This window comes from Setaria viridis, chromosome 9 (assembly GCF_005286985.2).
Source record: "Setaria viridis chromosome 9, Setaria_viridis_v4.0, whole genome shotgun sequence".
NCBI lineage: Eukaryota > Viridiplantae > Streptophyta > Magnoliopsida > Poales > Poaceae > Setaria > Setaria viridis.
The window spans coordinates 13,432,009-13,459,487 of record NC_048271.2 but is presented as its reverse complement, the minus strand read 5'-3'; the positions used below and the strand labels follow the sequence as shown (position 1 = coordinate 13,459,487).

The window sequence follows — 27,479 nt, the reverse complement described above, 5'->3', positions numbered from 1 at the left end:
AGCTGAACTATAGGTACAAACAGCGCGGAGAAATTGGAACAGCAAGAGGCAAATAAGTCAAGAGCACCCAATGTACTTTACAAAGGTAACAGAAGAAATCAAGAATCAACAAAATCTTGGAATCGCGCGATGTACGATCCATTTCTTTTTCCATCTCTCCCAAATGGATGCCGCTTTGGCGTAATACGATGGAAATTCCCCCATTAGCACACGAACCCTTGCCTTTTTATCTCCTCCAAACCTTTCCCCTTAAATCAACGCTTTTCTTTCCCCTTTTTTTGGATTCGTTTTTTGATATGCTCGCCCACTAATAACGCTTTGTTCTCCTAGCAACCAGTAGCCGGGCGCCACGTTTGTGCCGCACGCACTTCACCGCCGCAAGTTAACAACTCGGCAAAGCCAGAATGCCAGATCTGAGCGCCTCGTAGGGCGCGACGACTTCGCCCCTCGTGACTCACACCTTCCCGTGGCCGTCCGATCTCCTCCCGACGGCGGAGATGGATCCCTGCGCGCCCTGCTCCAGGGTCCGCACCACGTCGGCCATGGACGGCCGGAGGCTGGGATTCTCGCCGACGCAGGCCGCGGCTAGCGCTGCCACCGCGGCGGCCTCCGCGGCGTCGTAGGCGGTGCCGAGCCTCTCGTCGACGAGCCCGCGCGCGTCGCAGGTCGGGGCGCCGGCGCCGGCCCTGAGCCGCGGTGCGAGGACGGCGGTGAGGAGCCGGCCCTCCTCGGGGCAGAAGGCCTCCATCCCCGTGAGGAGCTCCAGGAGCAGGACGCCGAAGCTGTACACGTCGCTCTTCTTGGTGACGACGCCCGACCGGATGTAGTGCGGGTCGACGTAGCCCGGGGAGCCGAGCATCGTGTGCGCCGACGACCGCGGGCGAACGGCGGCGGAGAACCCCATCCGCGCCGACCCGAAGTCGCAGAGCTTGGCGGCCATGGACGCATCCAGGAGCACGTTCGAGGCCTTCACGTCGCCGTGCACCACCTGCGGCTCGCACTGGTCGTGCAGGTACTCGAGCGCCCGCGCCACCTGCAGCGCCACCGACACCCGCCGCGCCCACGGCATCGTCCCGGCGGCCTTGCCCCCGCCGTGGAGCCGCTCGTGCAGGTTCCCGTTCGCTGCGAACTCAAGCACCAGCACGCCTTCCTCTGCAGATCGAAACAAAATCCAGAACCTCTCAGCACGATGTCGCGGACCAGCACAACAGAAGCGACCTCAAAGAAACGCAGAGCAGAGCAGAGCACCAACCTTGCTGGTCGCAGAAGCCGAGGAGGCGGACGATGTGCGGGTGCCGGACGCGCTGGAGCGCGTCGAGCTCCTGGCGGAACACGCGGTGGAGGCGCTCGCTGCTGCGGTGGACCTTGACGGCGGCGAGCGCGCCGGAGAGGCGCGCGAGGTACACGGTGCTGAACCCGCCCTCGCCGACCACGGCGGAGGTGAACCCGCCCGTCATCGCCTCCACCTGCGCCCACGACAGGCCCCGCGGCCCGGCCTCGGCCCCCTTCTCGACCTTCTCCTCGAACACGCCGAAATCACCGTCGTCGTCGCCCTCGCGGTCGCCGGCCGCCGCATTGGCGCCGCACCCACAGCAGAAGAACCTGTACCTCTGCACCCCCATCTCCGTCAAGAAAGTCTCTTGCTTTCACCTCTCCTACCTCTCCCTTGGGTTTCTTGCACACAAAGAGGAGATGGCAGCAGAGGGAAGAGGAGAGGAGAGGAGGGGAGGGGAGGGGAGGAGAAGACTTGAGGCTTGAGGGCGACGGTGTGCCTCCTCCCTCTCGGTATTGCGACTCTGTACTTGGGGGAAGGGCTTATATACAGGCGGGAGTGGGGAATTAAGATTTGGTGGGGGTGCGAACTGTGAAGTGCCAACATTAGGATGTGAGCTGTGGAGGGGGATGAGGTAAGCAAGCGAGGAAATTATGCAGCAGTGGTAGGCATGATGGCGTGCCTGCCTGCCATGTGGGGCCCACCTTACTCACAAGTCACCCTTTGCTACTGTATTATGCATGGCCCTCACCTAATATGCTTCTGGAGGCCATGAAACGACCATTTCTTCATTTTTTCTAGCCCTCCATTATCTGTGGAGTTCGATAGATTACAATCGAAATTGTGTCCCTTCTTAGACGGATAATTGGACCAGTACACTGGTACATGTATGATGATGCTAATATAACATGTCTTTGGTGAGTGAGTTAGTGTCAATGATGCGTGGAGCTTCCACCGGATTAGGTTACAGATGAAGCTTAACCACTGGAGGCCGCGCATGATTTGCAGAAACCCAAGCCCCGAGCTGAACAGTTATGGTTCCTTGACGATCCAGGATGTCTGGCAACCACCACTGATCGATGATCGGTCGACTAGGCAGGGCGAGATGATGGCACGAGACGCCTAGCCTCCACGAGAAAAGCCGGAAGCTTTTCAGTAGTGGCACGTCAGCCGCCGCTGCCGAGCTCCGATCATCAGCTCAAATCAGAAGAGAAAGGAGCCAGCCCGACCGCTCGTCGAAAATTTACGCGATCCCATCGGAGATCTAACCACCGTCAGGACGATGTTTACGGCGGCCGTTAGGTGAAGAACGGAGCCCCGTAATTCGGGACCCCCGTAATTCTCTTCTCCCGCGGTACGGCGCGAGGAGAGCGTGGGCGAAGCGCGTCGCGCCAAGCGGCGTGTCGGAGGCGAGAGTGATGGAGTGGGATGGAGACGGTTCGGCGTGGTTGGGTGGGATGGGGTCTGGTGTGGTGGTGGCGCCGTGGTCCGCGCCGGGTGGAGCAGAGCAGGCCCGGGCCGGGCAGGAGGGAGGCCGCCCGGTGGTCAATGGAGGCGAGGCCGACGCGCGGGCGGGCGGGAGGCCGTGAGATGTATGACGATGCGTCCTCCGTCCTGCGGGGAGGTGAGGTCGGAGGAGGACGAATCCGAGAGCCGGCTGCGTGATAAATGCGTTCGTTCTTGGTTGCTTCTGAATTCTGATGATGCGGCCTTCTTGATTCCGGAACGAACACCGCGTGCTGGGTGTGTTGCAAGTACGTATCAGCGTAACAGCGTTCATGCATCCGGTTGGTGTTCCGTCAAGCCCAAACCCTGTTGCGAATCCTCCTCGTTTGGAATGCATTCATGAGCCCTGCAGGAATTGCCGTCTACATTCCCCGTGAGACTCGTGCGTTCCGGACGAACTCGACTCGAAGGGTTCTTTTACGCCAGGATTTGTACACGGGCTTCAGGTTTCTTCAGGACATACGGTCACTTTTGAGCTGTGCGATACGACTACCAGAGCATTGTAATCTACTCCATGAGCCATGACCATGAGCTAGCCGGGCCCAAAGGTTAAAGGTGGCAAGCAAGCTAGCTTTTCCACGGGGCATCAACCAGGAGCGCACACAAGCGCATCGGATTCCTGAAGACCTGAAGTCCTGAACCTTCACAAGAACTCCGGGGGTGGTGGTGGCCTGGTGGCCTGCTCGCGTTCAGTGAACTCAACACCTCCGCATGGGCGCGCGTACGAGCGTTTTAAAAGGTGGGACGGAGATGTACTGGATTTATTGCGTCAAGCCACCCCTCCCTCGCCCGCCGGCCGGCTTTTATGGGTCGATGACCGGCGAACGAGACGTTCTGCAATCTCCCTTGCGATGCAATGCAAATACTGCAATTGCAACGCGACGTCATGGATTCTGAATTCTGATCCAATCCAACATGCCAATTGCCAAGACACGGAGAATGTGACAGGTCGCTGGAGCCAAAGGGTAGCAGGTGCCTTCTACGCCTGCCCGTGTACCCCTCTTGCTCGCCACGCTGCCCCTCTGAATGAATCCTGAAAACAAACGCATTGCCGTTTCAGACGCATCTGAAGTTCTGGAAACTCAATTCGCGTAGCATCTGAAAATTCTCAATGGTTGACACTTGACACCGAGATGATCGGGCGTTCATGGGGTCGTCTGCCGTCTGCACCGACCCACCGGGGTCTGGCGGTGCGTCGGCGGCGCGAGCTCTCGGTGTGACGCGCCACCGGTCAGGGCCCTGCGTTTTCATCGGCCATTTTGTTTCTTTCTTCCAGGGAGACGGGGAACGGGCGTACCGTGTACGGCTGCCGTTGCCTCTGATTGCTGAAATCAAGGCCGGCTCGTACTGGGAGCAGAAGGTCGCTGAGGCTATGTCATCGGGTACAGGGATTGTAGGCCAAGATGCAATCATTTGGCGCTGATTCGGACGCCTCACTGGACGCCAAACAATCGCCTTGTTATTGACTGAATAAAGCAATGCGTCTAAATGTTCTTCAGGGACACAAGGACGAACCGCTGTAACCCGTAGTAGGCCTAAGCTAAGAAGCTATAGATGAATAGAATTATAGATCCCAGTGGCTAGTCTGAAACAGCTGGATGGAAGAACAGTGTCAATGGAGGACTGGAGTTGCGAAGAAAAGGGGAACAGTGTCCTGCACCGCTGAAAAAAGTTGAATCTTTCATTGCTACTTGGACGACCTGTCAGTACGATTTAGAGCTGTACTGCAAGCTACATAGTTGGTGGTACATTAGGTCTCAATTAGTCAGGCAATTAGCCACTGTAATTCTCTTGCAGTCTATTCTATCCACGTTCTTCAGGCGCATGGTTCTCCTTGCTGTGACTGACTGCCTCGACAATATTGCAGCAAGGTTTGGTGCCGGAAAAGGTTAGCACTGCAACTGAAAGCAATGGCTGAAAGTGAGGTTGAAGGTGAAGCGAGCTTGCATGTCACAGTCTTGTTCCTGGTGAGCCGAGCTCAGCTCTGAATTGCGCCGTGTGCAACACATGTCCAGAAACTGTCTTGTGCTCCACTGCTCTGATAGGAATAGAATTCAGATTTCTGCGTCAGCTCGTTTCCACTTGGTTGCGGCTCGTGAGATATATAATATACTTGGCAACGCTACCATGCTAGCGACGGATCGACGGAGTTTGCCAACGACTTTGATGCGTGAAAAGCAGGTAGCTAGTTTTTCTGACAGTCCACCGCAAAGCACTCTCGAGTTTTTTGTTCCACGGTTAAGCAACTGAATAAACAAGAACAGTTGTTTAGTGAAAACTCGTGGATAGGAGATGAACAAGCCAAAGTGATGAGCTCCATGCATGCATGAGAATGGGACCGACAAAAAAATTCAGAGACCACCAGTCTGCTGTTGCCGTTGACATGTCACCGAGACCACAAATCTCAGCTCAAATATTGAAATCGTCGAGTCTTCAGAAAAAAATGTGGAAATCATTCATTCTTCAGCAAAAAGAATATTGAAATCATCCAGTCTTGACAAAAAGAAAGAGTATTGAATTCATCCGGTCTTCAGAAAAGAATTGCACATATCTGAATCAATGGTTGATACACGGACAGACAAACAGACACAATATCTGAATGGAAAGCACGAAGCGCTAGAGCTCGTTTGTGCCTGTCGTTCGATCGTCCGTCAGTTTTCAGACGATCAGATGTACAAAACGTATCACCGCACTGATCGCAGTTCACATCAGGACTTGGATTGACGTCCATGGCGAGTACAGGTACAGCGGCCGGCCGGCCGGCGGGGCCGGGCCCAGCGTAGAAGACGACGTCCTAACGTAATGGCTCCAATCCCCGTTCAGTTTCCAACATTGAAAAGATCTCGAATTCCGTCAAGAAAGTTGTCCTGTCCGATCTCACAAGCGCGCAGCGCAGCGATCTCCTGCGGGCCATCTGCTCCTAATTGCTGATGGCCCCCCGATCCCATCACATTTCTGAAAAATCAATCATTCGGAAACTCAAAACAGATGAATCAGCCACACGAAAATCAGGCAAGTTTATACGTCTTGAGGATCGAAGCGATGGCGATGTGTCTGTATTTATTTCTGCGAAAGAGAAGCGTGAAGCAAGCCAGAAGCTTCACGCGGGCATTCAGAATTGCGACGTGTATCTGTAGGAGTGTGGAGCCTCCTGCACAAGAGAGAATCAGACAATCAGACAGGACCTATATTCTTCCTAACCCGTGCGTGCGGCTACGACTGAATAAACAAACAAATAAATGTGCTATCGTATATGTTTATCCGATGATTAAATACGAAACAGTGTCTTTGCTTGCCTTGACATGCACCAAACGAAGTTCAGATTTGGTGAAATGGGTATGGACTAGAAAAAAGGAGAGAGAAAATAGAGGAAATTAAAATGAGTGTGCATGCAGTGTGCTTGGAAGCTACGTGCGAGGAGCAAACGACGTCGCAACTGAACAAGACTGTGTCTTCTACAAAGCTGCAGCAGCTTTGCAAAAGCCCTACAAAAACAATAGTACTTCATCATTATATTAAAAAAAACAATAGTACTTCTGATGGATCCTATCTGTCGTGATTGCAACAGCAACGTTGAAACTGCGTATTTACATGTATACAAACATATAGATTTTTTAGGTCTATAGGATTAACAATCTTGCAAGCTTTAGCCCATTGACTCTGAGATTCGGCGTTTAGGGGCGCACGGAATTGAACGAGCGCCCGTGTGGAGGATCCATCCCGAAAAATCCTGTGCGTTCAGCAACCGAACAGGGGTGGCGTTTGCAGAGTTTTTGTTTACTCCGGTGTCGGCTGAGTCGCAGCTCGCCACGATTTTGGGTCTGTCCGGTCAGATCTTGTACACGAGCTTGTCTACGGAAATTAAGCTACGGAAAACGTGTTCGTATTCTTGGGTGCACGTATCTGTACACGCCTGTGCTCTTCTCTTTGGCGAGCACGACTCGTGGCTATTTTTATGCTGGGCCCAGCAGCGGTTCCTCTGTATATTAGTAACACAACTATATATATAATTTTTTAAACGAACCGGAGTAACACAACTATATTAGTAGGACTTTACTTTTACTGAAAAAAAATACTTTTACTCTATTGCATTGTTGTGTTGTTCTTGTTCCCTGGATTAAGTACTGGGACAAACTTCTGGGTCTCATCGGCAATAGAGTCCAGGAGGAAGCTACGTGCAAGCAGCTCAGAGTGTACTGGAAGCGTAATCTAATGCTTCATGCTTGGTGCCTGGCAGGAGCTAAGACCATAAGGACAGGTTATTAGTTACCCACTCCTAATTGATTCTTTAGCTCGCTAATCTCGCTTAACTTGCCTAGCTAATCCGTAGAAGGATCCTGTTGAGTCCGACATGAAGATCGAGGGAGCGTACGATCGAGGCGTCAACGACTCATCATCTCCATCAAACGACATGAAGATGCTGTCTGCATGCGAATCAGGAGGCACGGGGCTGCAGCCTTCAGGAGGGATACGCAAGTGTTCGTCTGTCTCTCCAGGCTTTGCCATTTCGTGTGTGCGTCGCCGTTCGTGGACGCTCATGCACAAACAAATTAAACCATGCGTGCGTGCATGGTGTAGCTTCAAGTCATTGCTTGATGGTGCAGCCCATGATTACATTCCTGGAATCAGGTGGTAGCTTGCATTCCCAGTTATTCATAACTCAAAAGCGTTTATTTGAAAAAAGAAGGTATTCATATATGTATCCGTTCAGTGATCATGAATTTTGGTTGGCAGAGGGAGGGCGAGGCTCCAGCAGCCCGCGCGTGTGACAGCGGGAGGGCGAGCAGCACTTCCAGCAGTTGCGCACATAGGAGCACTCCCTCCACTCCAAGTTGTTGATTGTTTTAGTTTTTCAAAATGTATAGATTTTACGACGTACCTAAATATAATATATATTAGGTGTATAGCAAAAAATTTGTATTTAAAAAATTCAAAATGACTTACAATTAGAACAAAAGTGTACTATTTTTATCTTGTCAAAGAGACAACTTTGTTAAGTGTCTTTACATTTTATAAGATAACTCGTACTAGCATATATCTTTATCCTCTGCACACACTAGAAATATATTGTAAAAATATGATACTTTTTTGGGGGATGAATACTCGAACTCAAAAAACTCAGTGTGAGGCATAACACTCAACTTGCTAGCCAATTCAACCTCATACTAATTATTGCATATTTACTTAGTATAATTCTTATGAGCAGTTCTTACAGTGCTTCAATAATCTAGACAGTATCTCAAGGGTATTAAAAAGAATGAATCAAACTATGTTTTTATAGGGAAAAGTCAAAATTTAAAGTGTCTTAAAGATGCCCCTAATAATCTATATTGACATTTGTTGGCGCTAAAAAATCGGCCGATGATCCTCAGCGTCGGACACACGATCCGGGAGAATCTGCTTAAATCCTGTTCAGGTTATCGCTCTGGTGTGTTTCACGCGGCGTGCCAGTCAATCTGACCTGTTGATTGACAAGAAAATAAACGTATCAAATTCCAGGAGTTTCGATCGGCTAAAGTTCCGATCTGTCTTGAAAAGTATCATTGTCAAGATTAGCGGATCAAGACTTAGACTAGTAAATTTCTTTTATGTGCGTAAGACTTCAGATGGTGGCGTGGGAGACACGGGGTTTAGACTGGTTCGGGCAAGGGAATGCCCTACGTCCAGTATCGGGTCCTGCTCGTGTTGCCCATGCGGGGTTCTGTAGTAGGGGTTACAGGAGTGCGAGAGAGGGAGCTGATCCCAGGTCTCTTGGGTGTGCACTGATGCTCTAGATGGGTGTCCGTGTGTTCCGTTCGCTGGGAAACGTTTGTTGTGCTTTGAGTTGTCCGAGGAGCCTCCCCTGTCTCAGGCCCCCGGTTCTCCTTTTATAGCGTAAGGAGGCCACCGAGGTTACAGACCAGACCGGGTGTGAGGAAAAGTAAAGGAGATAAACATAGCTACGTGAAAAACCACACGAGGGGAGGAACCAAGTCCCCAGATCACCGGCGTCCTCGCTAGCCCTCGACTTCTGCCGGCGCATTTGCCGGAGGAGGGCGGCCGCCGTCGCGTCCCGTCGACGATCTCCTCGGTGGCCGTCGCAGCCAGGCGCGATGATGTTGTTTTGTCGTGGCTTTGGTGTCTGTTGGGAAGGCGGCGAATCCCGCCATCCTGCTGATGGTCCGCGGAAGGCGGACGTCGCGTCCCTGCCGCCGGACGCGCGGGGCGCGAGAACGGGCGAGGCCTGCTCCAGGCGGCGCAGGCCATGATTGCCCTATAGCGAATCGGAGGAGGTCGCAGCCACTGTAGCTCGTGTTGTGCGGCCGCGCATTGGTACTTTTGGCGGTTGCGTCGGGGACGCGGATATCCTTCTTCCTGACAGAACAACGGCTCATTTATGGTAAGATCGACAGGGGGACCCACGAGACCCGCGCCCGAGGCGGACACTTGTCTGGTAGGCCCAGGTTATCCCGACCCCCTGTGCTTGGAGTCGGGCGAGGCGGAATCCTGCGGCGGGGGGTCGGGCGCTCCCGACCCCAGACCCGCGATCGGTCGAGGCGGAGCTTGGTCTTCCGGGGGTCGGGAGCGCCCGACCCCGGGACACGGGGTCGGGCGAGGCGGAGCGTGACTCTCGCCTCCCATGTTGGGCGACGGCAGTCTTTGTCCCTTAGGTGGGCCTGGGCCTTTATGTCTTGTTGTTTCCATGAGCTTCAAGAGGTCGTTAATATTTTCCCCCAACAAGAAGCGTATCAGCGAATCGGCCGATTTACTGTAGAGATAACCGTCTATAGAACAGCCGATGATCACGTAGCGATTGTAAAGAAACTACTAGAGTAATTCAAACAACGCTACAAATGCAACACTTGAAATAGATCTAATCGGCTATATGAGAATAACAATGATAAAGCCGACAGTTCAAATCTCAAGCTAGATAACTTGTGATAAAACTAGAGCAATAGATAAAACCTATAATTCTAGTTAATATCGATAACTGGTGAATAAATCTAAACGAAACAACAGCGATGCACCCAAAGTTAAAGCTTAGATATTACTCGATAAGCGGAACTTACAAATCGACCGGAGATCGTGTCGATGCAGTCTTGCCAACTCGTACGAACTCGTGAAAAAGAAAAGGTTTCTGACAAAATCACCGACTTGAAAGTAAAGTGCGAGGAATAAGTAGATTTGTTGTATTGATTGATGTGTTTTTTACAAATCTCTAGAGACAGCTATTTATAACCTGTTACAACTGATTTCCTAAGCGACTAGGATTTATCTCTAATTTAAAATGATAACAAATATTTACAAATACAACTCGTATCGGAGTTGGTTATCATATTCCACGGGCCAACCTTCTTCTTTAACTAATCTTCTTCTCCGGCCCACTTTAGGCCCACACTGGCCAAGCCACTCCAACTTCCAATCGGCCGACCTTCATCAACTCTGTTCGCCAATCAGCCGAAACACTGTAGCGCCAATCGGCCGATTCCTAACTGTAGCTTTTAGCCTGCTACATCGGCCAATCTTTTCCTCCCCTTGACGCCGATTCAAAACACGTGTCAAAATCCGGCGTCAACAACATTTTACAGAATAACTTAAGAAAATGCCTTTAAGGTTCAAAATGTTTCAAGAGGTGTCTCAATACATGTGGCATCTTCTAAAATGCCACAAAAAACATCTGTATAATATACTGTGACATATTCATAAGAACAAATTATAAAATGTCTATTCTTGTAGTGCTGCACGCAAGGACGAGCTATAGGTCTGGCAGCCACGCTTGAGTACAAATGGCCACCGGAGGCGGCCGGCAAACAGGGAGAGGAGAGGTGAGGTGGGAGGGACGTGAACTGGTGAAGGATGAAGGGTAAGAGGTACTTTGTCTTTTCACCATATTCTGAAGATTTTTTTCTATTTTCTTTAACTTGTTTATTCCGAATGCAACTACAGAGTGAAGGGACAATGGAATGTTCATTTTTTTAAAAAAAAGGGTAAAATCATAAAGTAAAGAAAAATGATGGCAAAATCACAATTGGAGTTTAAAGTAGGGGTAAGAACGCAATAAGCCCGAACCTATATATCTTGGGTAGTGAAGGATGGATTGGGTTATTAAGCAAGTTCAGGATGGCCATTGGACATTAACTTGGTTTTTTTGTCGGGTTTTATATGATATGACAATAGAGCGTGGGTGGAGCTATCTAGAGCTTAGGTCATAAGTAACACACAAATTAGTTTGTCTATCATTATTGACAAGTTATATGTGACGGGTAAAGAACAATGCCCATCACTATTGCAACTATTATTTGTTGAAAAACGTATCCAAGTTGGAGGCTCCTTTTGAAGTCTCTAGGTGAAGCCACCTAGGATTCCTAGATGGACACTTTATAAAAAGAGAGAAATCCTAGAAATTCTCATAAAAAAGCAAAACACCTGGCCATCAATCGGTAGACTCAAATCATCATAGCCATTGGATCTATTATGTTTTTAAAAAATTACCCACCTATGCCATTATAAAAATAGTCTAAAGTAATCCCCTAAATCTATATCTAAATTACCCACCTCTGCCATTATATAAACTAACCAAAGTAACCCCCTAATCTTCATCAAAATTACCCACTTGTGCTATTATAAACAATATTTAAAATAACCCCCTAAATTTGCAACTAAATGCCCACCACTAATACTTAAAAAACTTAAAGTAACCCTTAAATTTGCATATATATTACTCACATATGCTAATATTAAAAATCACATAAGGTAACCCTACGTTTGAATCCAAATCATCTTAATTAAAAATATATAGTAATATATGATTCTAAAACATCTATTTCTTACACTATTGGTATAAAATATAATAATTAAGATATATACGTATGATGTGTGTCACCATTTATAAACATATAGAGGAAGTGATGAGAATATAAATTTCTATGTTAAAATTATAGCTCCAAATTAGGATCATTAAACAATTTCAAGCGCATACCTACGATGCAAAAAGTAAAATGGTTAAAGATTATAAATATGGATGAAAATATTATAGACTAATTACTAACTAAATATATCACAATCGGATGAAGATAATACATATATATCTACTCTCTCCGTCCCAAATTACTATTTGTTTTAACTTTTCTAGAGACATAGCTTTTGTTATGCACCTAGATATATATTATGTCTATATACATAACAAAAGTTATGCATCTAGAAAATCCAAAATGTATAGTAATTTGGGATGGAGGGAGTATATAAATATTGTGTTTAAATATTTAACAAATGAGAGGTAGCTCAAGATAATAGTTTTATAGCAATGTGGTCTCTCTTTTTTTCATTGGAGACTTTGCATTAGTTCCCACGAGACACACTAGGAAAAAAAAGATAAATCCTAGAAATTCTCATAAAAATAAAAAAACATCAATCAATCCTGTAAACTCTAATAATCACAGCCATTTGATCTATTATATTTTTTAAAATTTACTCACCACTCTCATGATGAAAATATTAAAATTAAACTCTAAACCTATATCTAAATTACTGAGCTCGACCATTATAAAAAATAATATAAAGTAACCCCATAATTTTCATCCAATATACTCATACATATCATTATATAAAGCATAACTTAAAATACCATTTTTAATTTGTATCTATCTAAGTTACCCACATATTCGTTATTAAAAATAACCTAAAGTAAACACCTAAATTTTAATCTAATTATCTTCATGTGCATAATACAAAAATGTCCAAAAGTAAACTAATATATGATTCTAAATTACCTATTTATATCATTGTTAATATAGAAATACTAAGTTAAAGATTATATAGATGATGAGTGCAACCATTTTGACTATTTATACATGTATGTGAGGAATTGATGAAAAATATTGACTTTTATGTTAAACACGATGTATGGAGGTGCGATACAAAATGAAAAAAGTGTGAATGTGGATGAAAAAGTGTATATAGTAATTACTAATTAAAAATCAATCACAACTGGACAAAGATAAATACATATTGATATGAATATTATGTTGAAGTATTGAAAAAAATGAGAAAGTAGTAGGTAAAAAAATTTGATTATTAATTAGGAGTTTATTTTTTAAATACATTAGGTTTTAAAAACATTAGCCCTGTACGGAGCACGGGTTGATGGACTAGTTTAACTAACAGTAACATGACATAGTGACATGGTGTCACGGCTACTTGTCAAGAGTGGCCGTCATTTTAAAAAAAAAATGGTGCAAGAGTGGTCGTCATTTTTAAAAATGATTTTGGTGCAGTTGCTGCTACGCTACTACGATGACATGTCGGTCTGCACTCTGCACAGGCCCCCGATGGCCGATGGCGATAGTGAGCACTCTCGTACGCCACTATCACGTACTCGTGCCTGATCATGTAACCTCCAAGAACGTCTAGTAGCACTGCAGGTGGTGCAAAGAATTCAACCTCCAAGCTAGCTCCAGCTAGTCGGCCGGCTAGCGAATGGCGTTCCCGGTGAGCGTTTGCATGATTGGAGGAGATGGAGAGACGAGCTACGCCAAGAACTCCGCTATGCACGTTTCTCCCGTGCTCTCCTCTTGCGTCCCTTCACACGACGACGGTCACCGAATCTTCTCAGAGTGGCGTGCAGAGCAGACTAAGAGGGTGTTTGATACTAGGTGCTAAACTTTAACAGTGTCATATAGGATGTTCGGATGCTAATTAGGAGGATTAAACATAAGTTAATTATAAAACTAATTGCAGAACCCCTATGCTATTTCGCGAGACGAATCTATTAAGCCTAATTAATCCATCATTAGCAAATGGTTACTGTAGCACTACATTGTCATGGACTAATTAGGCTTAATAGATTCTCACGAATTAGACTCCATCTGTGCAATTAGTTTTGTAATTAGCCTATGTTTAGTACTCCTAATTAGCATCCAAAACATGTGCTAAACTTTAGCATGGGGTATCCAAACACCCCTAAGGGTGTTTGATACTAGATGCTACACTTTAGCAGTGTCACATCAGATGTTCGAATGCTAATTAAGAGGACTAAACATGAGTTAATTAGAAAACTAATTGTAGAACCTCTATGCTAATTCGCGAGACGAATCTATTAAGTCTAATTAATCCATCATTAGTAAATAATTACTGTAGCAACATATTATCAAATCATGGACTAATTAGGCTTAATAGATTCATCTCGCGAATTAGACTCCATCTGTGCAATTAGTTTTGTAATTAGTATATATTTAATACTTAATTAGTATCTAAATATCCGATGTGGCAGGTGCTAAACTTTGGCAGGATGTATCCAAACATCCTAAAACCTGGTCGAGGAGGCCATCTCGCACCTGTGCGCGGCGGCCATGCCGCGCTGCCTCCCGGTAGCGGATCTGGGGTGCTCGTCGGGCCCGAACGCGCTGGCGCTGGCGTCGGCCGCCGTCGACGCCGTGCGGCGCCACCAGCCGTCTGTGGCGGAGCAGCGGTGCCGGGAGATCTCCGTGTACCTCAACGACCTCCCGAACAACGACTTCAACACCGTGTTCAAGGACGTGCCGCCGTTCCTGCGGGAGCACGAGGAAGCCGAGAGCGGCGGCGAAGGGCCGCTCGTCATGGTGTTCGGCGCGCCGGGGTCGTTCTACGGCCGGCTCTTCCCCGCCGAGACGCTGCACTTGGTCTGCTCCTCCTTCAGCCTCTACTGGCTCTCCCAGGTTAATTTGCAACTAGTGTTTATCGCTGTAGTTTCGCCGGCCAAAAGAAGAGAAGCTTACTGTGAAGTAATAAATGATTGGCAGGTTCCGCAAGAACTGGTGGATGGACTATGGAGTGCTGATAAACAAGGGAAGCGTCTCGGCGGGGAGGACGAGCTCGCCGGCGGTCAACGCAGCCTACACCCGGCAGTTCGAGCAGGATTTCAAGCGCTTTCTGGCGGCGGGGGCGGAAGAAGTCGTCCCCGGCGGATGGATGGTGCTCTCCCTCTGCGGTAGGCCGGCCAATGATCTATCCAGCTAAGACAGGTACCCGGAGTTCATCGCCGAGATCCTACAGGACATGGCATCCCAGGTGGTCATACAGATGCTGAAATGCACGGCGGCAAGTAGGATCCGTTTGCTTGCCAATGCCTGCTTGGCTGACGGCGGATCGACTTGCAGGGGGTGATCGCGGCGGCGGAGGTGGACCCGTTCAACGAGCCGTTCTACAGCCCCTGCCTCGAGGAGCTGCGCGGCGCCGTGGAGCAGGAGGGATCCTTCGAGATCCTCGGCCTGGAGAGGCACGGCATCCTGGAGAGAGGGCCCTCGAGGAGCAAGGCCATGGCGAGGTTCACGCGCGTGCTGGACGAGTGGCTTGCTCGTCCAGCACTTCCGGGTCGAGGGCATCGGGGTCGCGTACGGCAGGGCGGCGGAGGAGCGGTTCATGGGTCCCGCCGCGGAGGAGGACACTACGGTCGTCGTCCTCGTCGTCTCTCTCAGGAGGAGGAGAAAATAGCGGTGGCCAGGCCATCTGTGCCTTCGCAAAAAATTCCATTCCTTTCCGAGTGACCATTCTGTTGTACCAGTGTTGAATGGTACTGCAAGCTACATTAGACCTCAAGTCCTCAATCATCAGTCAGGCAATCAGCCACTGTATTTCTTCAGCAAGCTAGGTAAGCACTGCCACTGGTGGAGCTGAAAGCCATGGTTGAAGTCTTGAAGATGAAGGGAGCTTGCTTGCCGCAGTTCCGCGACTGGTGAGCCGAGTTCAGCGCTGAATTGCGCCGTGCGCAACGCATGTCCAGAAAACCATATCGTGCTCCACCGCTCTGATAGGAATATCGTCGAGTTCAGAGCGCTAGAGCTCATTTGTGCTTGTCGTTCGATCGTCCGTCAGTTTTCCACAGTTCACATCAGGACAATGGGATTGACGTCCATGGCGAGTACAGTTACAGCGGCCGGCCGGGCCCAACGTAGAAGTCGACGTCCTAGCGTACTGGCTCCAGTCCCCGTTTAATTCCTTCCACAAAAAAAGAGAGCACAACGCAGCGATCTCCTGCGGACCACCTGCTCCTAATTGCATGCTGACGTCGCATTTCTGAAGAATTCTTTCTTAGAGACGAACATTTCTGAAGAAGCAATCATTCGGCAACGCAAAACCGATGAATAAGCCACGCGAAAATTAGGCGAATTTATTTTATCTCTTGGGGATCGAACGATGGCGACTTGTCTGTATTTATTTCAGCGAAAGAGAGGCGTAAAGCGAGCGAGCGGGCGTTCTGAATTGCGACGCGTAGACAGGAGTGTGGAGCCTCCTGCACTAGAGAGAATCAGACATTCAGACAGGACCTATATTCTTCCTAACCCGTGCGTGCGGATATGACTGAATAAACAAACAAATAGATGTGTTATCGTATATGCTTATCGGTTATCCAATGATTAAATACGAAACAGTGTCTTTGCTTGCCTTGACATGCACCAAACGAAGTTCAGGTCTGGTGCAATGGATATGGAACAGCAGATGCAGAGACAAAAGAAGAAAAAGGGAAATTAAAATGAGTGTGCAGTGTGCTTGGAAGCTACGTGCGAGGAGCAAACGACGTCGCAACTGAAACGAGACTGTGTCTTCTACTAAGCTGCTGCAGCTTTGCAAAAGCCCAACACAAAAACAATACCTCTGATGGATCCGATCTGTCCTGATTGCAACAGCAACGTTGAAACTGCGTATTTACACGTATATATAAACACATAAATTCTTTAGGACGATAGGATTAACAATTTCGCAAGCTTTTCGGCCATTGACTGCGAGATTCGGCGTTTAGGGGCGGCACCGAACATGAGCGCCCGTGCGGAGAAGATTTTGGCCTAAAAATCCTGTGCGTTCCGGCGACCGGACAGGGGTGGCGTTTGTTTACTCCGGTGTCGGCTGCATCGCACCTCGCCGCGATTCGGGCCTGTCCGGTCAGAACTCAGATCTTGCGCACCAGTTTTTCTGTGGAAAATCAAGCAGCGGAAAACGTGTTTGTCTTCTTGGGACTTGGGTACGGCCCAGCTCCGATTTCTCTGAATATTAGTATTACAACTGTTTTAGTACTTTATTTTTTACGAAAAAATACACTACTAAGTATGCAGTAGTATTGCATTGTGTTGTTCTTGTTCCTTGACCAAACGTCCGGGGTCTCATAAACAAAAACAATAGTCAAGTACAAGAGGAAACTACGTGCAAGCAGCTCACGGTGTACTGGAAGCGTAATCTAATGCCGGCGATGCGACCTGTTGCCTGGAGGACAGCAGGTTAGTTAACCACTCCCTAATTGATTCTTAGCTCGCTACAATCCCGTTTAAGTTGCCTAATCCGTATAAGGATCCGATTGACTCCGACATGAAGATCGAGCGAGCGTACGATCGAGTCGTCAACCAGCGAGAGATGCCGGCAGCCTGCGTGCGAATCAGGAGGCAGAGCCGCAGGACGGATACGCTAGTGTTCGTCGTCGCCCGTCGCCTGACGGCCCGAGTCATCGGCGTGTCGGGGTCCGTCACCCTTTTCGTGTGTGCGTCGTTCGAGGAAGCTCGTGCACAAACGAGCCACGCGTGCGTGCATGGTGTAACTTCAAGTCATGGCACCTGCCACGGTGCCACCTCCTTCTGGATTTTGCTTGATGGTGCAGGTCATGATTACTTTGTGGAACGAGGTGTAGCTTGCATTCGCAGTCATCCATAAATTCAAAAGCGTTTGCTTGAAAAAAAGTGTGAATGGAACTACGTGATATAAAGTTACACTCGTGCAAGAAAAAAGGAATCTAATCAAATGATCCTCTCCTCTTAGTTTCATTTTCCTTTCACAGTTCACAACTGCAGAGGCATGCGGCACGTAACAACCCTCTTCTCTAAACTCGAACTACTCGACTTTTTGAGAAACGAAGTCATAGCATCTCATTTACATTTTTACGTATCCTCAAATCATGTAAAAATATTAATTTGGTCTCCCGGTCATGACATCAACAGATCACCACGACGAACCCGGGGGCATCAGGCTGAAAGAAAACCCACTTCCCTTTTTTTGGAGAGAGGACAAAGTCCATTCCTCTTTTTTTAGAAGAGAAAGCCCGTTCCTCTTCTGACGACGACCCGAGAGCATCCGAGCCCAAAATGGCAGTATGGGCCGGCCCATCGAGAAGAGAGCTGTTCGTCTTCGTCTTCGTCTTCGTCCACCTCAGCGATCTCATCCAATGATCCAAACACAAAACCCAACAACTGCCACTTCGCTTCCATACTTCCGTGTCTTCCCTGCCTTCTCCTCCTCACTCCCCACTTTTCCAAAATCCCAAGCGCCCAACACCTCGAGCTCCCGAGTCCCGAGGAGGAGGCGGCTTCGCCGAGCAAATGCACCGAGCCATCCGCGCAGCGGCGGCCGCCGCCGGGCGTGCGCTGTCGTCGGCGACGGCGTCGCCCTCCCCTCCCCACGGGCCCCGCGCGCCTGGCTGGGCCGCGACCCGGTGGCTCTGCAGCGGCCGGGAGGCGCTCAGCTACGACGTGGTGATCGTGGGCGCCGGGCCCGCGGGGCTCGCAGCGGCGATCCGGCTCAAGCAGCTCTGCCGCGCCGCCGACGCCGACCTCTCCGTCTGCGTTCTCGAGAAGGGCTCCGAAGTCGGTACGCCGCCTCGCGCGCGTCCCCTTCTTACTTTCGGAGCAGCGATGTGCCCTGCCTTTCGTCTGATTTGGGCAATTTTTCTGGTTGCGCCGCAGGTGCTCATGTGCTTTCGGGGAATGTGTTCGAGCCCCGGGCGTTGGACGAGCTGATTCCCAAGTGGAGGCAGGAGGATGTACGCATTTCTGTACTCTGAACAATGATGAGTTTTAACTTCTTCTTTATTTGGCTCATGTATTTAGGGACGAAGTGTTACCTGTGATCATGTGGTTGATTCACTTCACACTTGATTTGGATTCATTCAACTGATCATGACTATTTTTTATCAAGTTTCCAATTCAAGAATACAACAACTGCAATTGCTAGTCATATGGATATACTTATAACATAATCGGGAATCCAAACATTTTGAGAATATCGAATTCCCAGATGGAGGGCATTTTGCTGGATATGCCTGTGTTGCTGTACTGTATGTGTGGTTTTCCTTGAATAATTTTCTTGTTGGGAATGCAGATTTGAATAGTGTAGAATTTTAGATTGGGAAGCACAAAGGTGCTGGTTTTTTATGCGGTTATGTTGTGTTTGACAGGCCCCAATCAGAGTTCCTGTGTCTTCTGACAAGTTCTGGTTGTTAACGAAGAACCGAGCATGGACACTTCCATCTCCATTTGACAACAAAGGAAACTACGTGATCAGGTGCCAACATTTTGCTGTATTCAATGTTCACCATCTAGATCCACGTTCTGGAGGATCAGGCTTTCCTGACAAATCTACTTGTGTCCAGCTTAAGCCAATTGGTGCGATGGATGGCCACGAAAGCAGAGGAGTTGGGTGTTGAAGTATATCCAGGTTTTGCTGCTAGCGAGGTACCATCATTCTTCATTGTAGAAAGTCATATGTGGAAGGACTAATTTCTGTCTGAATTCTTGTCTAACAGATCCTTTATGATGAAAATCAAATAGTTACAGGCGTCGCAACCAATGATGTTGGTATTGCTAAGGATGGCACCAAAAGGGAAACTTTCCAACCTGGTGTAGAACTAAGAGGCAAGTAACTTCCCTTCCTACCGATCACTAGATCAGGGATAAACATCTGCCGCACATATATATGCTAAAATGTAGAGTGCGTATTGAGTTAGTCCGTGGCCTTTTTTTCTTGTTTAGAATTTGGATAGGGTAATATCCATTTTTATTATTTTTATAAATTTGATAAGTTCATTTTCCATTCTGTTTGTTCTTCTCATCGTCAGCTACTTAGAAAATGCAGGGCGAATAACACTGCTTGCTGAGGGTTGCCGAGGTTCATTATCAGAGGTAAGCATGCGGAATGCTAGTTTCACAAATTTGTTAGTTAAATATTCTTTTTTATGATTGCAGTTTGATGCTAAAGCCTAATATATTTCAGAAAATAATAAGGAACCACAAGCTCAGAGAAAGAGGGCAAGGGCAGCATCAGACATATGCTCTTGGAATTAAGGAGGTATTTGATATTCGTTATACCACTTCCAGTTTTCAAATACCTTGTTTTAAATTTTGATAGAACCAACTTTATACCTCATAATGAACACATGATCCTCTCTGCCTGAGTTATGTCAGCTCTCGTGCATTGTTGTACGGACAATATGCCATATATGCTGTAGGAATGTTAATACAGCTTTGGTCATCTGTATTTATGTTATTTTTACATATCTTTGTTTGTTTTACCTGGTCAATGTTTTTCAGGAATTACACTGTTCCATTTGTATTTTAGTTTATTGGATTATGACTTATGAGCTCTCTCTTTAACAACTTTCACATTTTCCCCCTAATACTTGTAAATGAGTTAGTAATTTATTCTTAGATTTGGGAGATTGAAGAAGGAAAGCATGAGCCAGGTTCTGTTATTCATACTGTTGGATGGCCTTTGGACAAGAAAACATATGGGGGATCATTCCTATACCACCTTGATGATCGACAGGTAACTTTTCAGTTAGACATGCAAATTTGCACTTGATGTATTCTGAGTCATTCTGCCATACGAGTAAAGATGTAATATTCTATCCTCATGTTTTACTTTTCTGATAAAGGAGAAAGACATAGGTTGCATTTGCACAAATTAAGCAACTTTAATACTGTTTCCCCACTGCTCATGCTTAGCGAAGTGTGCTATTTAGCAGGAACCAGGAAAAGAAAAACATTTGGTTAGTTTGTTCTCAAAAGGAGTTTTAAAGTCATCAGTTGACCACTTATCACGGATTCATGGGGGCCTTTAGCTGTAGGCTGGATAGCTAGATATGGATGGGTTTCTTCTCATGGCTTCCTGCAATGTTTATTTGGAGTTTTAGACATTTAGATTACTGATGGCTAAGTAGTAAGTGATTATACTTAATCCACTATCTGTTCTCATTTGTTCAGTTAGCGATTGGTCTGGTTGTTGCATTGAATTATCGAAATCCTTTCCTGAGTCCATACGATGAATTCCAGGTATGTGGTTTTCTTTGTAGATGCATTTTGATGCATTAGATGGGTGGTTTAGAAGACAGACAGATTCTGTACAGTTTAACAAACACAAAGGATCATCGTTTCTCTAAATATTCTGTGATCGTATTTCAGAAATTCAAGCAGCACCCTGCTGTCAGAAAACTTTTGGAAGGTGGAACAGCCATTCAGTATGGTGCTCGTACTCTGAATGAAGGTGGTTTCCAGGTAAGCTGGCATTTGAAAAGACATGGCTATTTTGTAGCAAATAGACACATGTACAGGATTTATATTCTATCCATATTGAGCATTCTATTAGTCATTGCACATGGCATCACTAATTTCACATCGGATCATTGGTTAACTACACACTATGGCCTTAGTGAGCTGAAATACAGCTCTGTACATTCATTATGCTGTTATTGCTACACATTGCAATTTGCAGCATTTGTTCAAGCAATTTTTACTCCTGTTACCTGTACCTACTTTGCATTTTTGTTTTTGGCAACTGTCCTGATAATGCAGACATTGATGAAGTTAATGTATTTCAGTCGATACCATATCCAGTTTTCCCTGGAGGCGCAATTATTGGATGCTCTGCAGGATTTCTAAATGTTCCCAAAATAAAAGGAACCCATACGGCTATGAAATCAGGTATCTTTTTCCAGAAATGTTTAGTTTGTTTGAAATTTAACTAGATTTATGGTGTACTTAATTGCCAGCTCTGTTGGTATAATTGGTACCCAGCTTCATGGTTGATGTTAATATCTGTGCCTGCCTGCCCTATGTATTTTGCTTTGACATCCTCTTCAGCACTAATTCCGTTCTATTTACCGATTTCATTTATGAATTATTTGCATACTTTGAGCTTAGTACTAATTTTTAGTACATTGATAAGCCTTGTACTAAAGTGAGGGATGTGTAAATAAAGGTATGCTTGCGGCGGAAGCGACTTTCAAGGCTCTCATTGAAGGATGTTCCATGGAACTGTACTGGGAGAATCTCAAGAAGTCATGGATATGGGAAGAGCTTCATAAAGCTAGGAATTATAGACCAGTATGTGGTTATTTTATACCAATTTTCCCACAACCTTGTCTTTGCTATCTGGTCAACAAGTCCCATAAACTGACGGGGTAAATGAAGGAGGCAAATTCTGCCATTCTCTTAACACAGTAAGCTGAACATGTATTTATTACTGTTTTCCCCCAGGCATTCGAATACGGATTTATTCCGGGCATGGGTTTGTCTGCACTGGAACGGTGAGGTTCCTATTAAAATTATTACTTGAGCTTAGTCATGGAAATATTCTATTTGCTGACTCATGTTGATCTGTTAACTTTTAGCTACATATTCAAAGGAAAGACACCTTATACATTGAAGCATGGTAAACCTGACCATGAAGCAACAAATGTGAGTGTGCAGCACTGCTGTTGCCTGTACTGCTGAGTGCTTTGTAAAAAACCATGCAAATGCACAGCATCAACCCTTTTTCTCACCATTGAGAATGATAAAAGATTTCCTTATGCACAGGCAGCCAATATGCATGCGCCTATTCAATATCCTAAACCAGATGGACAGATAACCTTCGATGTTCCAACTTCTTTATACAGGTACTGCCTGCAGCAAGAATGAAAAAAAGGATTTTATCTTCTCCATATCTGTGCCTGTTAACTATTGCTTTGCTATTCATGGGTTTAGAAGTACACCAAATGCCTTAGATGTATCTAGACATGGCATAGAATTGATTACACAAATTTGTGTCACCCTGAGACTTACCCAATTGATCATTAATGACAAGTTATTTTTCAATTAGACTTTTGAACCTCAAGAGGCGGTTGAGTGAATGTATTTGGAAGGTGTATATTGTGCTTATTACAGGTTTGAGGTGGCGTAGCCGCTAGAAATGTACTTACCAAATATATTTTCATTCTATACTCTAATCATCCATCATTCCTTTGGTACAGGAGCAATACAAACCATGAGCATGATCAGCCTCCTCATCTCCGCTTGAGGGATCCTACTCTACCTGAAAAAGTAAATCTTCCAGTGTATGCTGGACCAGAATCACGTTACTGTCCAGCCCGAGTTTACGAGTATGTAAAAATTAGCCACTGTTGAAATTCTTGCTGTCCCTATCTGCATCAGCGATGGTTAAGTGCTTGGTGGACAGAACAGTCTCTTCTGATCATTATCTATGGTCCTGTTTTCTTGCAGATATGTCTCTGACGAGAAAGGTGATCCAAAGCTTCACATAAATGCACAAAACTGTCTTCATTGCAAGGTAAAACGTTTTTGCTGGTGGTTGAGGGACTTCGCATTCTCCTAGATATGTGCATGAGTTGCATTAAAAAATCTGTATGTATCATACATTTGAATTGAATATCCACAGAGGCAGGGTAGCGTAGTTTATCTCCATTCCTTTAATTGACCATATGCAGAATGGATTTATCTTCCCAATGCCCATGACTGTATTGTACCATGTATAAATTGACAGGGCAATTCTAAGACATCTCATGAATCAATGCACAATTGTGATTGGTGTGATCTTAATCACAACGAATTCAAACTTCTTAGGCTCGCCTTGCCTCTTTTCTGTACCTGGCTATCTGCTTCCATCTTCTGCTGCTCATCCGGACCTGAATGACATGTTGACTGTACTGCAGGCATGCGACATCAAAGATCCAAAGCAAAACATCGAGTGGACTGTTCCAGAAGGCGGAGGTGGCCCTGGTTATACTGTGATGTAGATGTCAAGGAAACCTGTGATGCTGTTCATTCAGCACGAACCTGAGCCATTCCTGTCTTCATTAGAGCTGGAAGCTGCATCATGTAGCTAGTATAATAAGCAACTTCACTAGCAGCTCGCACTGCACAGGATGTTCCTAGAGCTTGGTACTTGATACTGATCACTGATCAGCATGTGGTGCAGCCAGCTAACATCCTCACACAGTACAGGAAGGAAGGCTTCGTGCGTTGTAGCTCGATTCATATGGATGAAATGAAATCAATCATAAATACTTCGTTAGACTGCACACACAAGAAGCCTTCTTTTCCTGTACTGTGAATGCCCTTTGCCGGCCACGACGATGGTGACGCCCTCGAGTGCCATCCCCCTCCTTGAGGCATCATCAAGGCATTTCCCCGGTCGACAGTGGCAACCATCAGATGCATCGGCAGTCATGGGTGCAAGGGTCTGCGCTGTGGTGGTGTGGCCGGCGGCAGTCAGCTCGGTTGCACGTTTGTGGTGCCATGGTGGCGTGGCCGGTGGCGGCCAAGCGAGGTGGGCCAGTGGCGGCATGGTGGCATGGCTGGTGGCACCGGGCCGCTTCTTGCGTACCAGATTTGCTCCGGGTGACTTGAAGCCGCCGTGGCGGTGGTTGAGGAGAGGCTTGGCACGCCAGGAGTGGCTAGCTGGGGGGGTTTGAAAATGGCTGGTGTCGACGGCGTCTTTGATGTTGTGTCGTTCTTGAAAACAATATCAAGCAATTTTGGTATGGTGCTGTTCGGCTCCCCCTTGGCTGTGACAGTCACCTGCGAGGTGTTCCTTTTCTTTTCTTTCTCAAATTAAGAAAAAAAAAACAAAAAAAGAGCAGTTGGCGGTGGTGTTTGTGCTGTGAGGTCGGTGCTCCACAGGCAGCTAGCGATGCTACGGAGGTGTTTCGACGGTTTTGAGGAGCTGCGGCGGAGTGATGATGTTGTGCAGTACGTGTTGATGATCCAATCCGACCAGCAATTATTGTTGTTGAATTGTGTTGAGCTGAGTGGGGGTGTTGTGGGATATAGGTGTTTCAACGGCTTTGAGGAGCTGTGGCGGAGTGATGATGTTGTGCAGCACGTGTTGATGATCCGATCAGCAATTATGTTGTTGAATTGTGTTGAGCTGAGTGGGGGGTGTCGTGTTGATATCCCAATTTAACCGTCTAGTGTTATTATTCAGTTGAGTAGTGAGGTCATGTTGATGTCCCAGAACACTTCTTCACCGGCTCCCTGCAGCCGAAACGAGCACTGAACACGGCAAGTCGCAAAGGTACATGTGAAAATGATGCAGCAGCAGTAGCTGTAGCAGGAGATGAGCACCTGCATCTGACGACATGGATTCTGTAAATGAAACAGAAGCAAAGAGAAATATCTCTTCTGACAGTTGCTGGTAACATTCCCAGCAGTAAAATAAGTAATGTACAGGACCTGAAGATCTTCACCGTTGGAGATTCCATCTCCTGAATAGTTTGCTGCACACTGCCAGTTAAACAATGGAAGAGGGCACCAACGATGTACACAGCCAAATTCAGCATGGAGTGGGGCACCAAATCGTCATTGTTTCGGCACTGCAGAGCAGAAAAGGAACCGCGTCCCACCCACTTTACACTACACGTTACCAGTCTCATAAGTCGTCTCATACAGCGTCATGTAGGAATTTTGATGATGTGGAGGAGAGATAAAGAAGAAGTTTCGCGAAAGAATCGCCTCATGAGTAGATTTTAGGAGCACGAGACAACTCAACAACCATTGCACAAGTTGTTGTTGTCATACAACTCATAATATTTCTTTTTTCATATGCACAAATTAAAAAATTATATAGCTCTACCACACAACTTAACCCACTGTACGGATTGTCTGCTAAGTTGTCTCAAGACTACATGTCAATGAGACTATTTATTAGACGATACCATTTATTAAACGACACCAACATACTTGCCATTGTTGCAACCAAATTTTCCAACGCCAGTTCACTATTCCAGGGAAGGTTCAATGTCATCGGAAAACAACAACACCAGAATCAATCAACGGGTCATATCATCATCGGGGCAAAGTTGAGGGGAAAAAACACGATTGATATTCCTTAACGATGAGCATTGATTCATAGACCGATTGCAGCTACACAATAGACTAACTCCAGCTACCCACTCATAGGCTACATACTACCCAATCCTAATCTCCCGACATCTCACTATTAACAGACCAGATCGATGAAAGAAACTGCATTGGTGCGACAAATGAACAGAATGTTGAGGAATGAAATCTCTGCAGCACAAAACGAACCAATCCAACCCAATGCAGTATCACCAACCAATCGATCGATCAATTCTCCTTGTTGTCGTCTTCCTTCTTGGCATCCTTGTCCTCGATGAGAGCTTGAGCTTCTCCTCGGCCTTGAGCTTGTCCTTCTCAGCCTTGAGCTCCTCTGCCTCCTTGATACAGAGGTCGGCAAACTCGCAGTCCCTGTATCGCTCGAACCATGGCCCGCCGCAGGTGTAGTGTATGGCCCTGGTGTGCGTGGCCGGGTCGGCAGGGTCGACCCTGTTGTGGTCAACGAGGAAGTTCCAGACGAAGGGCACCTCCCCGATCTCGTCGTTGTCGAGCCAGGCGAAGCGGTGGAGGAATACGCCAGTCTGGGTGCTGACGGTGTCGGGCGTGAGTGCAGCGACGTTCTTTGGGTGGGCGTAGTTGTAGAGCACCATGGAGGACCAGTTCTTGTGCAGGTACATCGTCTGGATGGCACCGTCCATCTTGGTGGCCCCGGCGGGCTCGTACACGTGCTTGACGCAGGCGACGGCTAGGCGGTCGGCGTCGGCGCCCGGCGGGGCGGCGGCGGCGAGGAGGCCGGCGACGTCGGCGAGGTAGAGGAAGTCGCAGTCGATGAAGAGTGCCCAACCGCGGTAGCTCGCGAGGTAGGGGGTGAGGAAGCGCGTGAAGGAGAACTCGGTGCTCTCGGTGGGCCCGCGCCCGCCAATAGAGCCCCACGGCGTGGAGGTCCAGCTGGCGGACGGGGCGCACGTCAAGCGGGATGGTGGCGTGCCGGAGCTGCGGCGGCACACCTCGTACGCCTCGTGCTCCTGCGGGTCGTACCCACAAACACGCGGAATGGCTCCCCAGCCGGCGGCGACGGCGGTGGCGCCGGCAACATGGGTTGGTGCGAGAGGTGGAGTAGGGTGGAATGGGATTGGGACAGAGACGAAACGGGTGCGGGGGTGCCGGGCCTTTAATGGGCGGGGGACCGGAGATTGGGAGGTGGGGCTCGAGCTTAAGATGGCGAGGGGGGCGTGAGGGGATTCCTTTCAGTTTCACCGGCAGATGGAGAAAGGATCTGCCGTGCCGGTGCCGCGGCCTGTTTCCAGTGGGCACTCGCTCTAAGGCACTCGCTCCTAAAAATAAGGCGCGTCCACCCGCATGGGTCAATGACGCGTGGAACCAGGAGGGGGTTGTAACAACCTAGATTAATTAAGCTATGTTTTAATCTTAAACAAGTCCTTTGTGCTTAAAGAAGAGCTTGGGCAACATTAAGGTAAGTGAAAGTACTCTTTTGCCCTTCACAAGCTTAAAACACTGCTCAAACCATAACTCAAATTTTCGCTTGGGAACTTAAAAATCTGTCCAACTAAGAGTGGGGGAAACTCAACTTTCCTAACAACCTTGCTTTAAGGAGCAAGTTTGAAATCTGCCCCGAAAGCCTTCCAAATCCAGGTCAAAGTCCCCTAGTCTGGTCAACTCAGCCTCCTTTAGCCATTCCGGCTAAGTCTGGAAAATCAGCCTGACCTGGCGCCTTAGGGCGGGTTTATCTTTTAAATCTTTTAAATGTTGAGCAGGACATCTGAAAACTCTTTTTTTAAAAGTTGGAGAACTAAGTTCCTACAACAACTTTGTTAATTGGACCTTGGTCCAATTCA

General features: G+C 47.3%; 3 protein-coding genes and 1 pseudogene across 5 annotated transcripts; 2 read left to right on the top strand and 2 right to left on the bottom strand.

Moving 5' to 3' along the window:
* Positions 1 to 53: 53 nt before the first annotated feature.
* On the bottom strand, positions 54 to 1,819 carry LOC117841022 (salt tolerance receptor-like cytoplasmic kinase 1). The gene is made up of 2 exons (XM_034721590.2): positions 1,253 to 1,819; positions 54 to 1,152 (listed from the first exon to the last, which is right to left on the bottom strand). The coding sequence occupies exons 1-2, from the start codon at positions 1,620 to 1,622 to the stop codon at positions 455 to 457; spliced, it is 1,068 nt and encodes a 355-aa protein (XP_034577481.1). The 5' UTR covers positions 1,623 to 1,819; the 3' UTR covers positions 54 to 454.
* Positions 1,820 to 14,048: 12,229 nt separating this feature from the next.
* Positions 14,049 to 15,032, top strand: LOC117836828 (probable methyltransferase TCM_000336). 2 transcript variants are annotated; one of them, XR_004636168.2, is made up of 3 exons: positions 14,050 to 14,451; positions 14,536 to 14,803; positions 14,893 to 15,032. XR_004636168.2 is itself a non-coding variant. In XM_034716339.2 (2 exons), the coding sequence occupies exons 1-2, from the start codon at positions 14,107 to 14,109 to the stop codon at positions 14,725 to 14,727; spliced, it is 537 nt and encodes a 178-aa protein (XP_034572230.1). In that variant the 5' UTR covers positions 14,049 to 14,106; the 3' UTR covers positions 14,728 to 15,030. The 2 variants fall into 2 exon arrangements, 1 of the variants encoding a protein (XP_034572230.1); XM_034716339.2 differs by having other exon boundaries at positions 14,049 to 14,451; positions 14,536 to 15,030.
* A 2,963-nt stretch (positions 15,033 to 17,995) lies between these two features.
* Positions 17,996 to 23,846, top strand: LOC117838782 (electron transfer flavoprotein-ubiquinone oxidoreductase, mitochondrial). Of its 2 annotated transcripts, none has more exons than XR_004636722.2 (18): positions 17,996 to 18,361; positions 18,457 to 18,533; positions 18,948 to 19,054; positions 19,143 to 19,224; positions 19,296 to 19,404; positions 19,625 to 19,671; positions 19,763 to 19,837; positions 20,198 to 20,314; positions 20,752 to 20,820; positions 20,950 to 21,042; positions 21,366 to 21,468; positions 21,746 to 21,870; positions 22,024 to 22,073; positions 22,158 to 22,224; positions 22,345 to 22,424; positions 22,628 to 22,692; positions 22,779 to 22,907; positions 23,029 to 23,095. XR_004636722.2 is itself a non-coding variant. In XM_034718940.2 (18 exons), the coding sequence occupies exons 1-18, from the start codon at positions 18,094 to 18,096 to the stop codon at positions 23,559 to 23,561; spliced, it is 1,749 nt and encodes a 582-aa protein (XP_034574831.1). In that variant the 5' UTR covers positions 18,003 to 18,093; the 3' UTR covers positions 23,562 to 23,846. The 2 variants fall into 2 exon arrangements, 1 of the variants encoding a protein (XP_034574831.1); XM_034718940.2 differs by lacking the exon at positions 22,628 to 22,692 and adding an exon at positions 23,478 to 23,846 and having other exon boundaries at positions 18,003 to 18,361.
* Positions 23,847 to 25,874: 2,028 nt separating this feature from the next.
* Positions 25,875 to 26,719, bottom strand: LOC117835297 (protein CDI-like; annotated as a pseudogene).
* Positions 26,720 to 27,479: the final 760 nt, after the last annotated feature.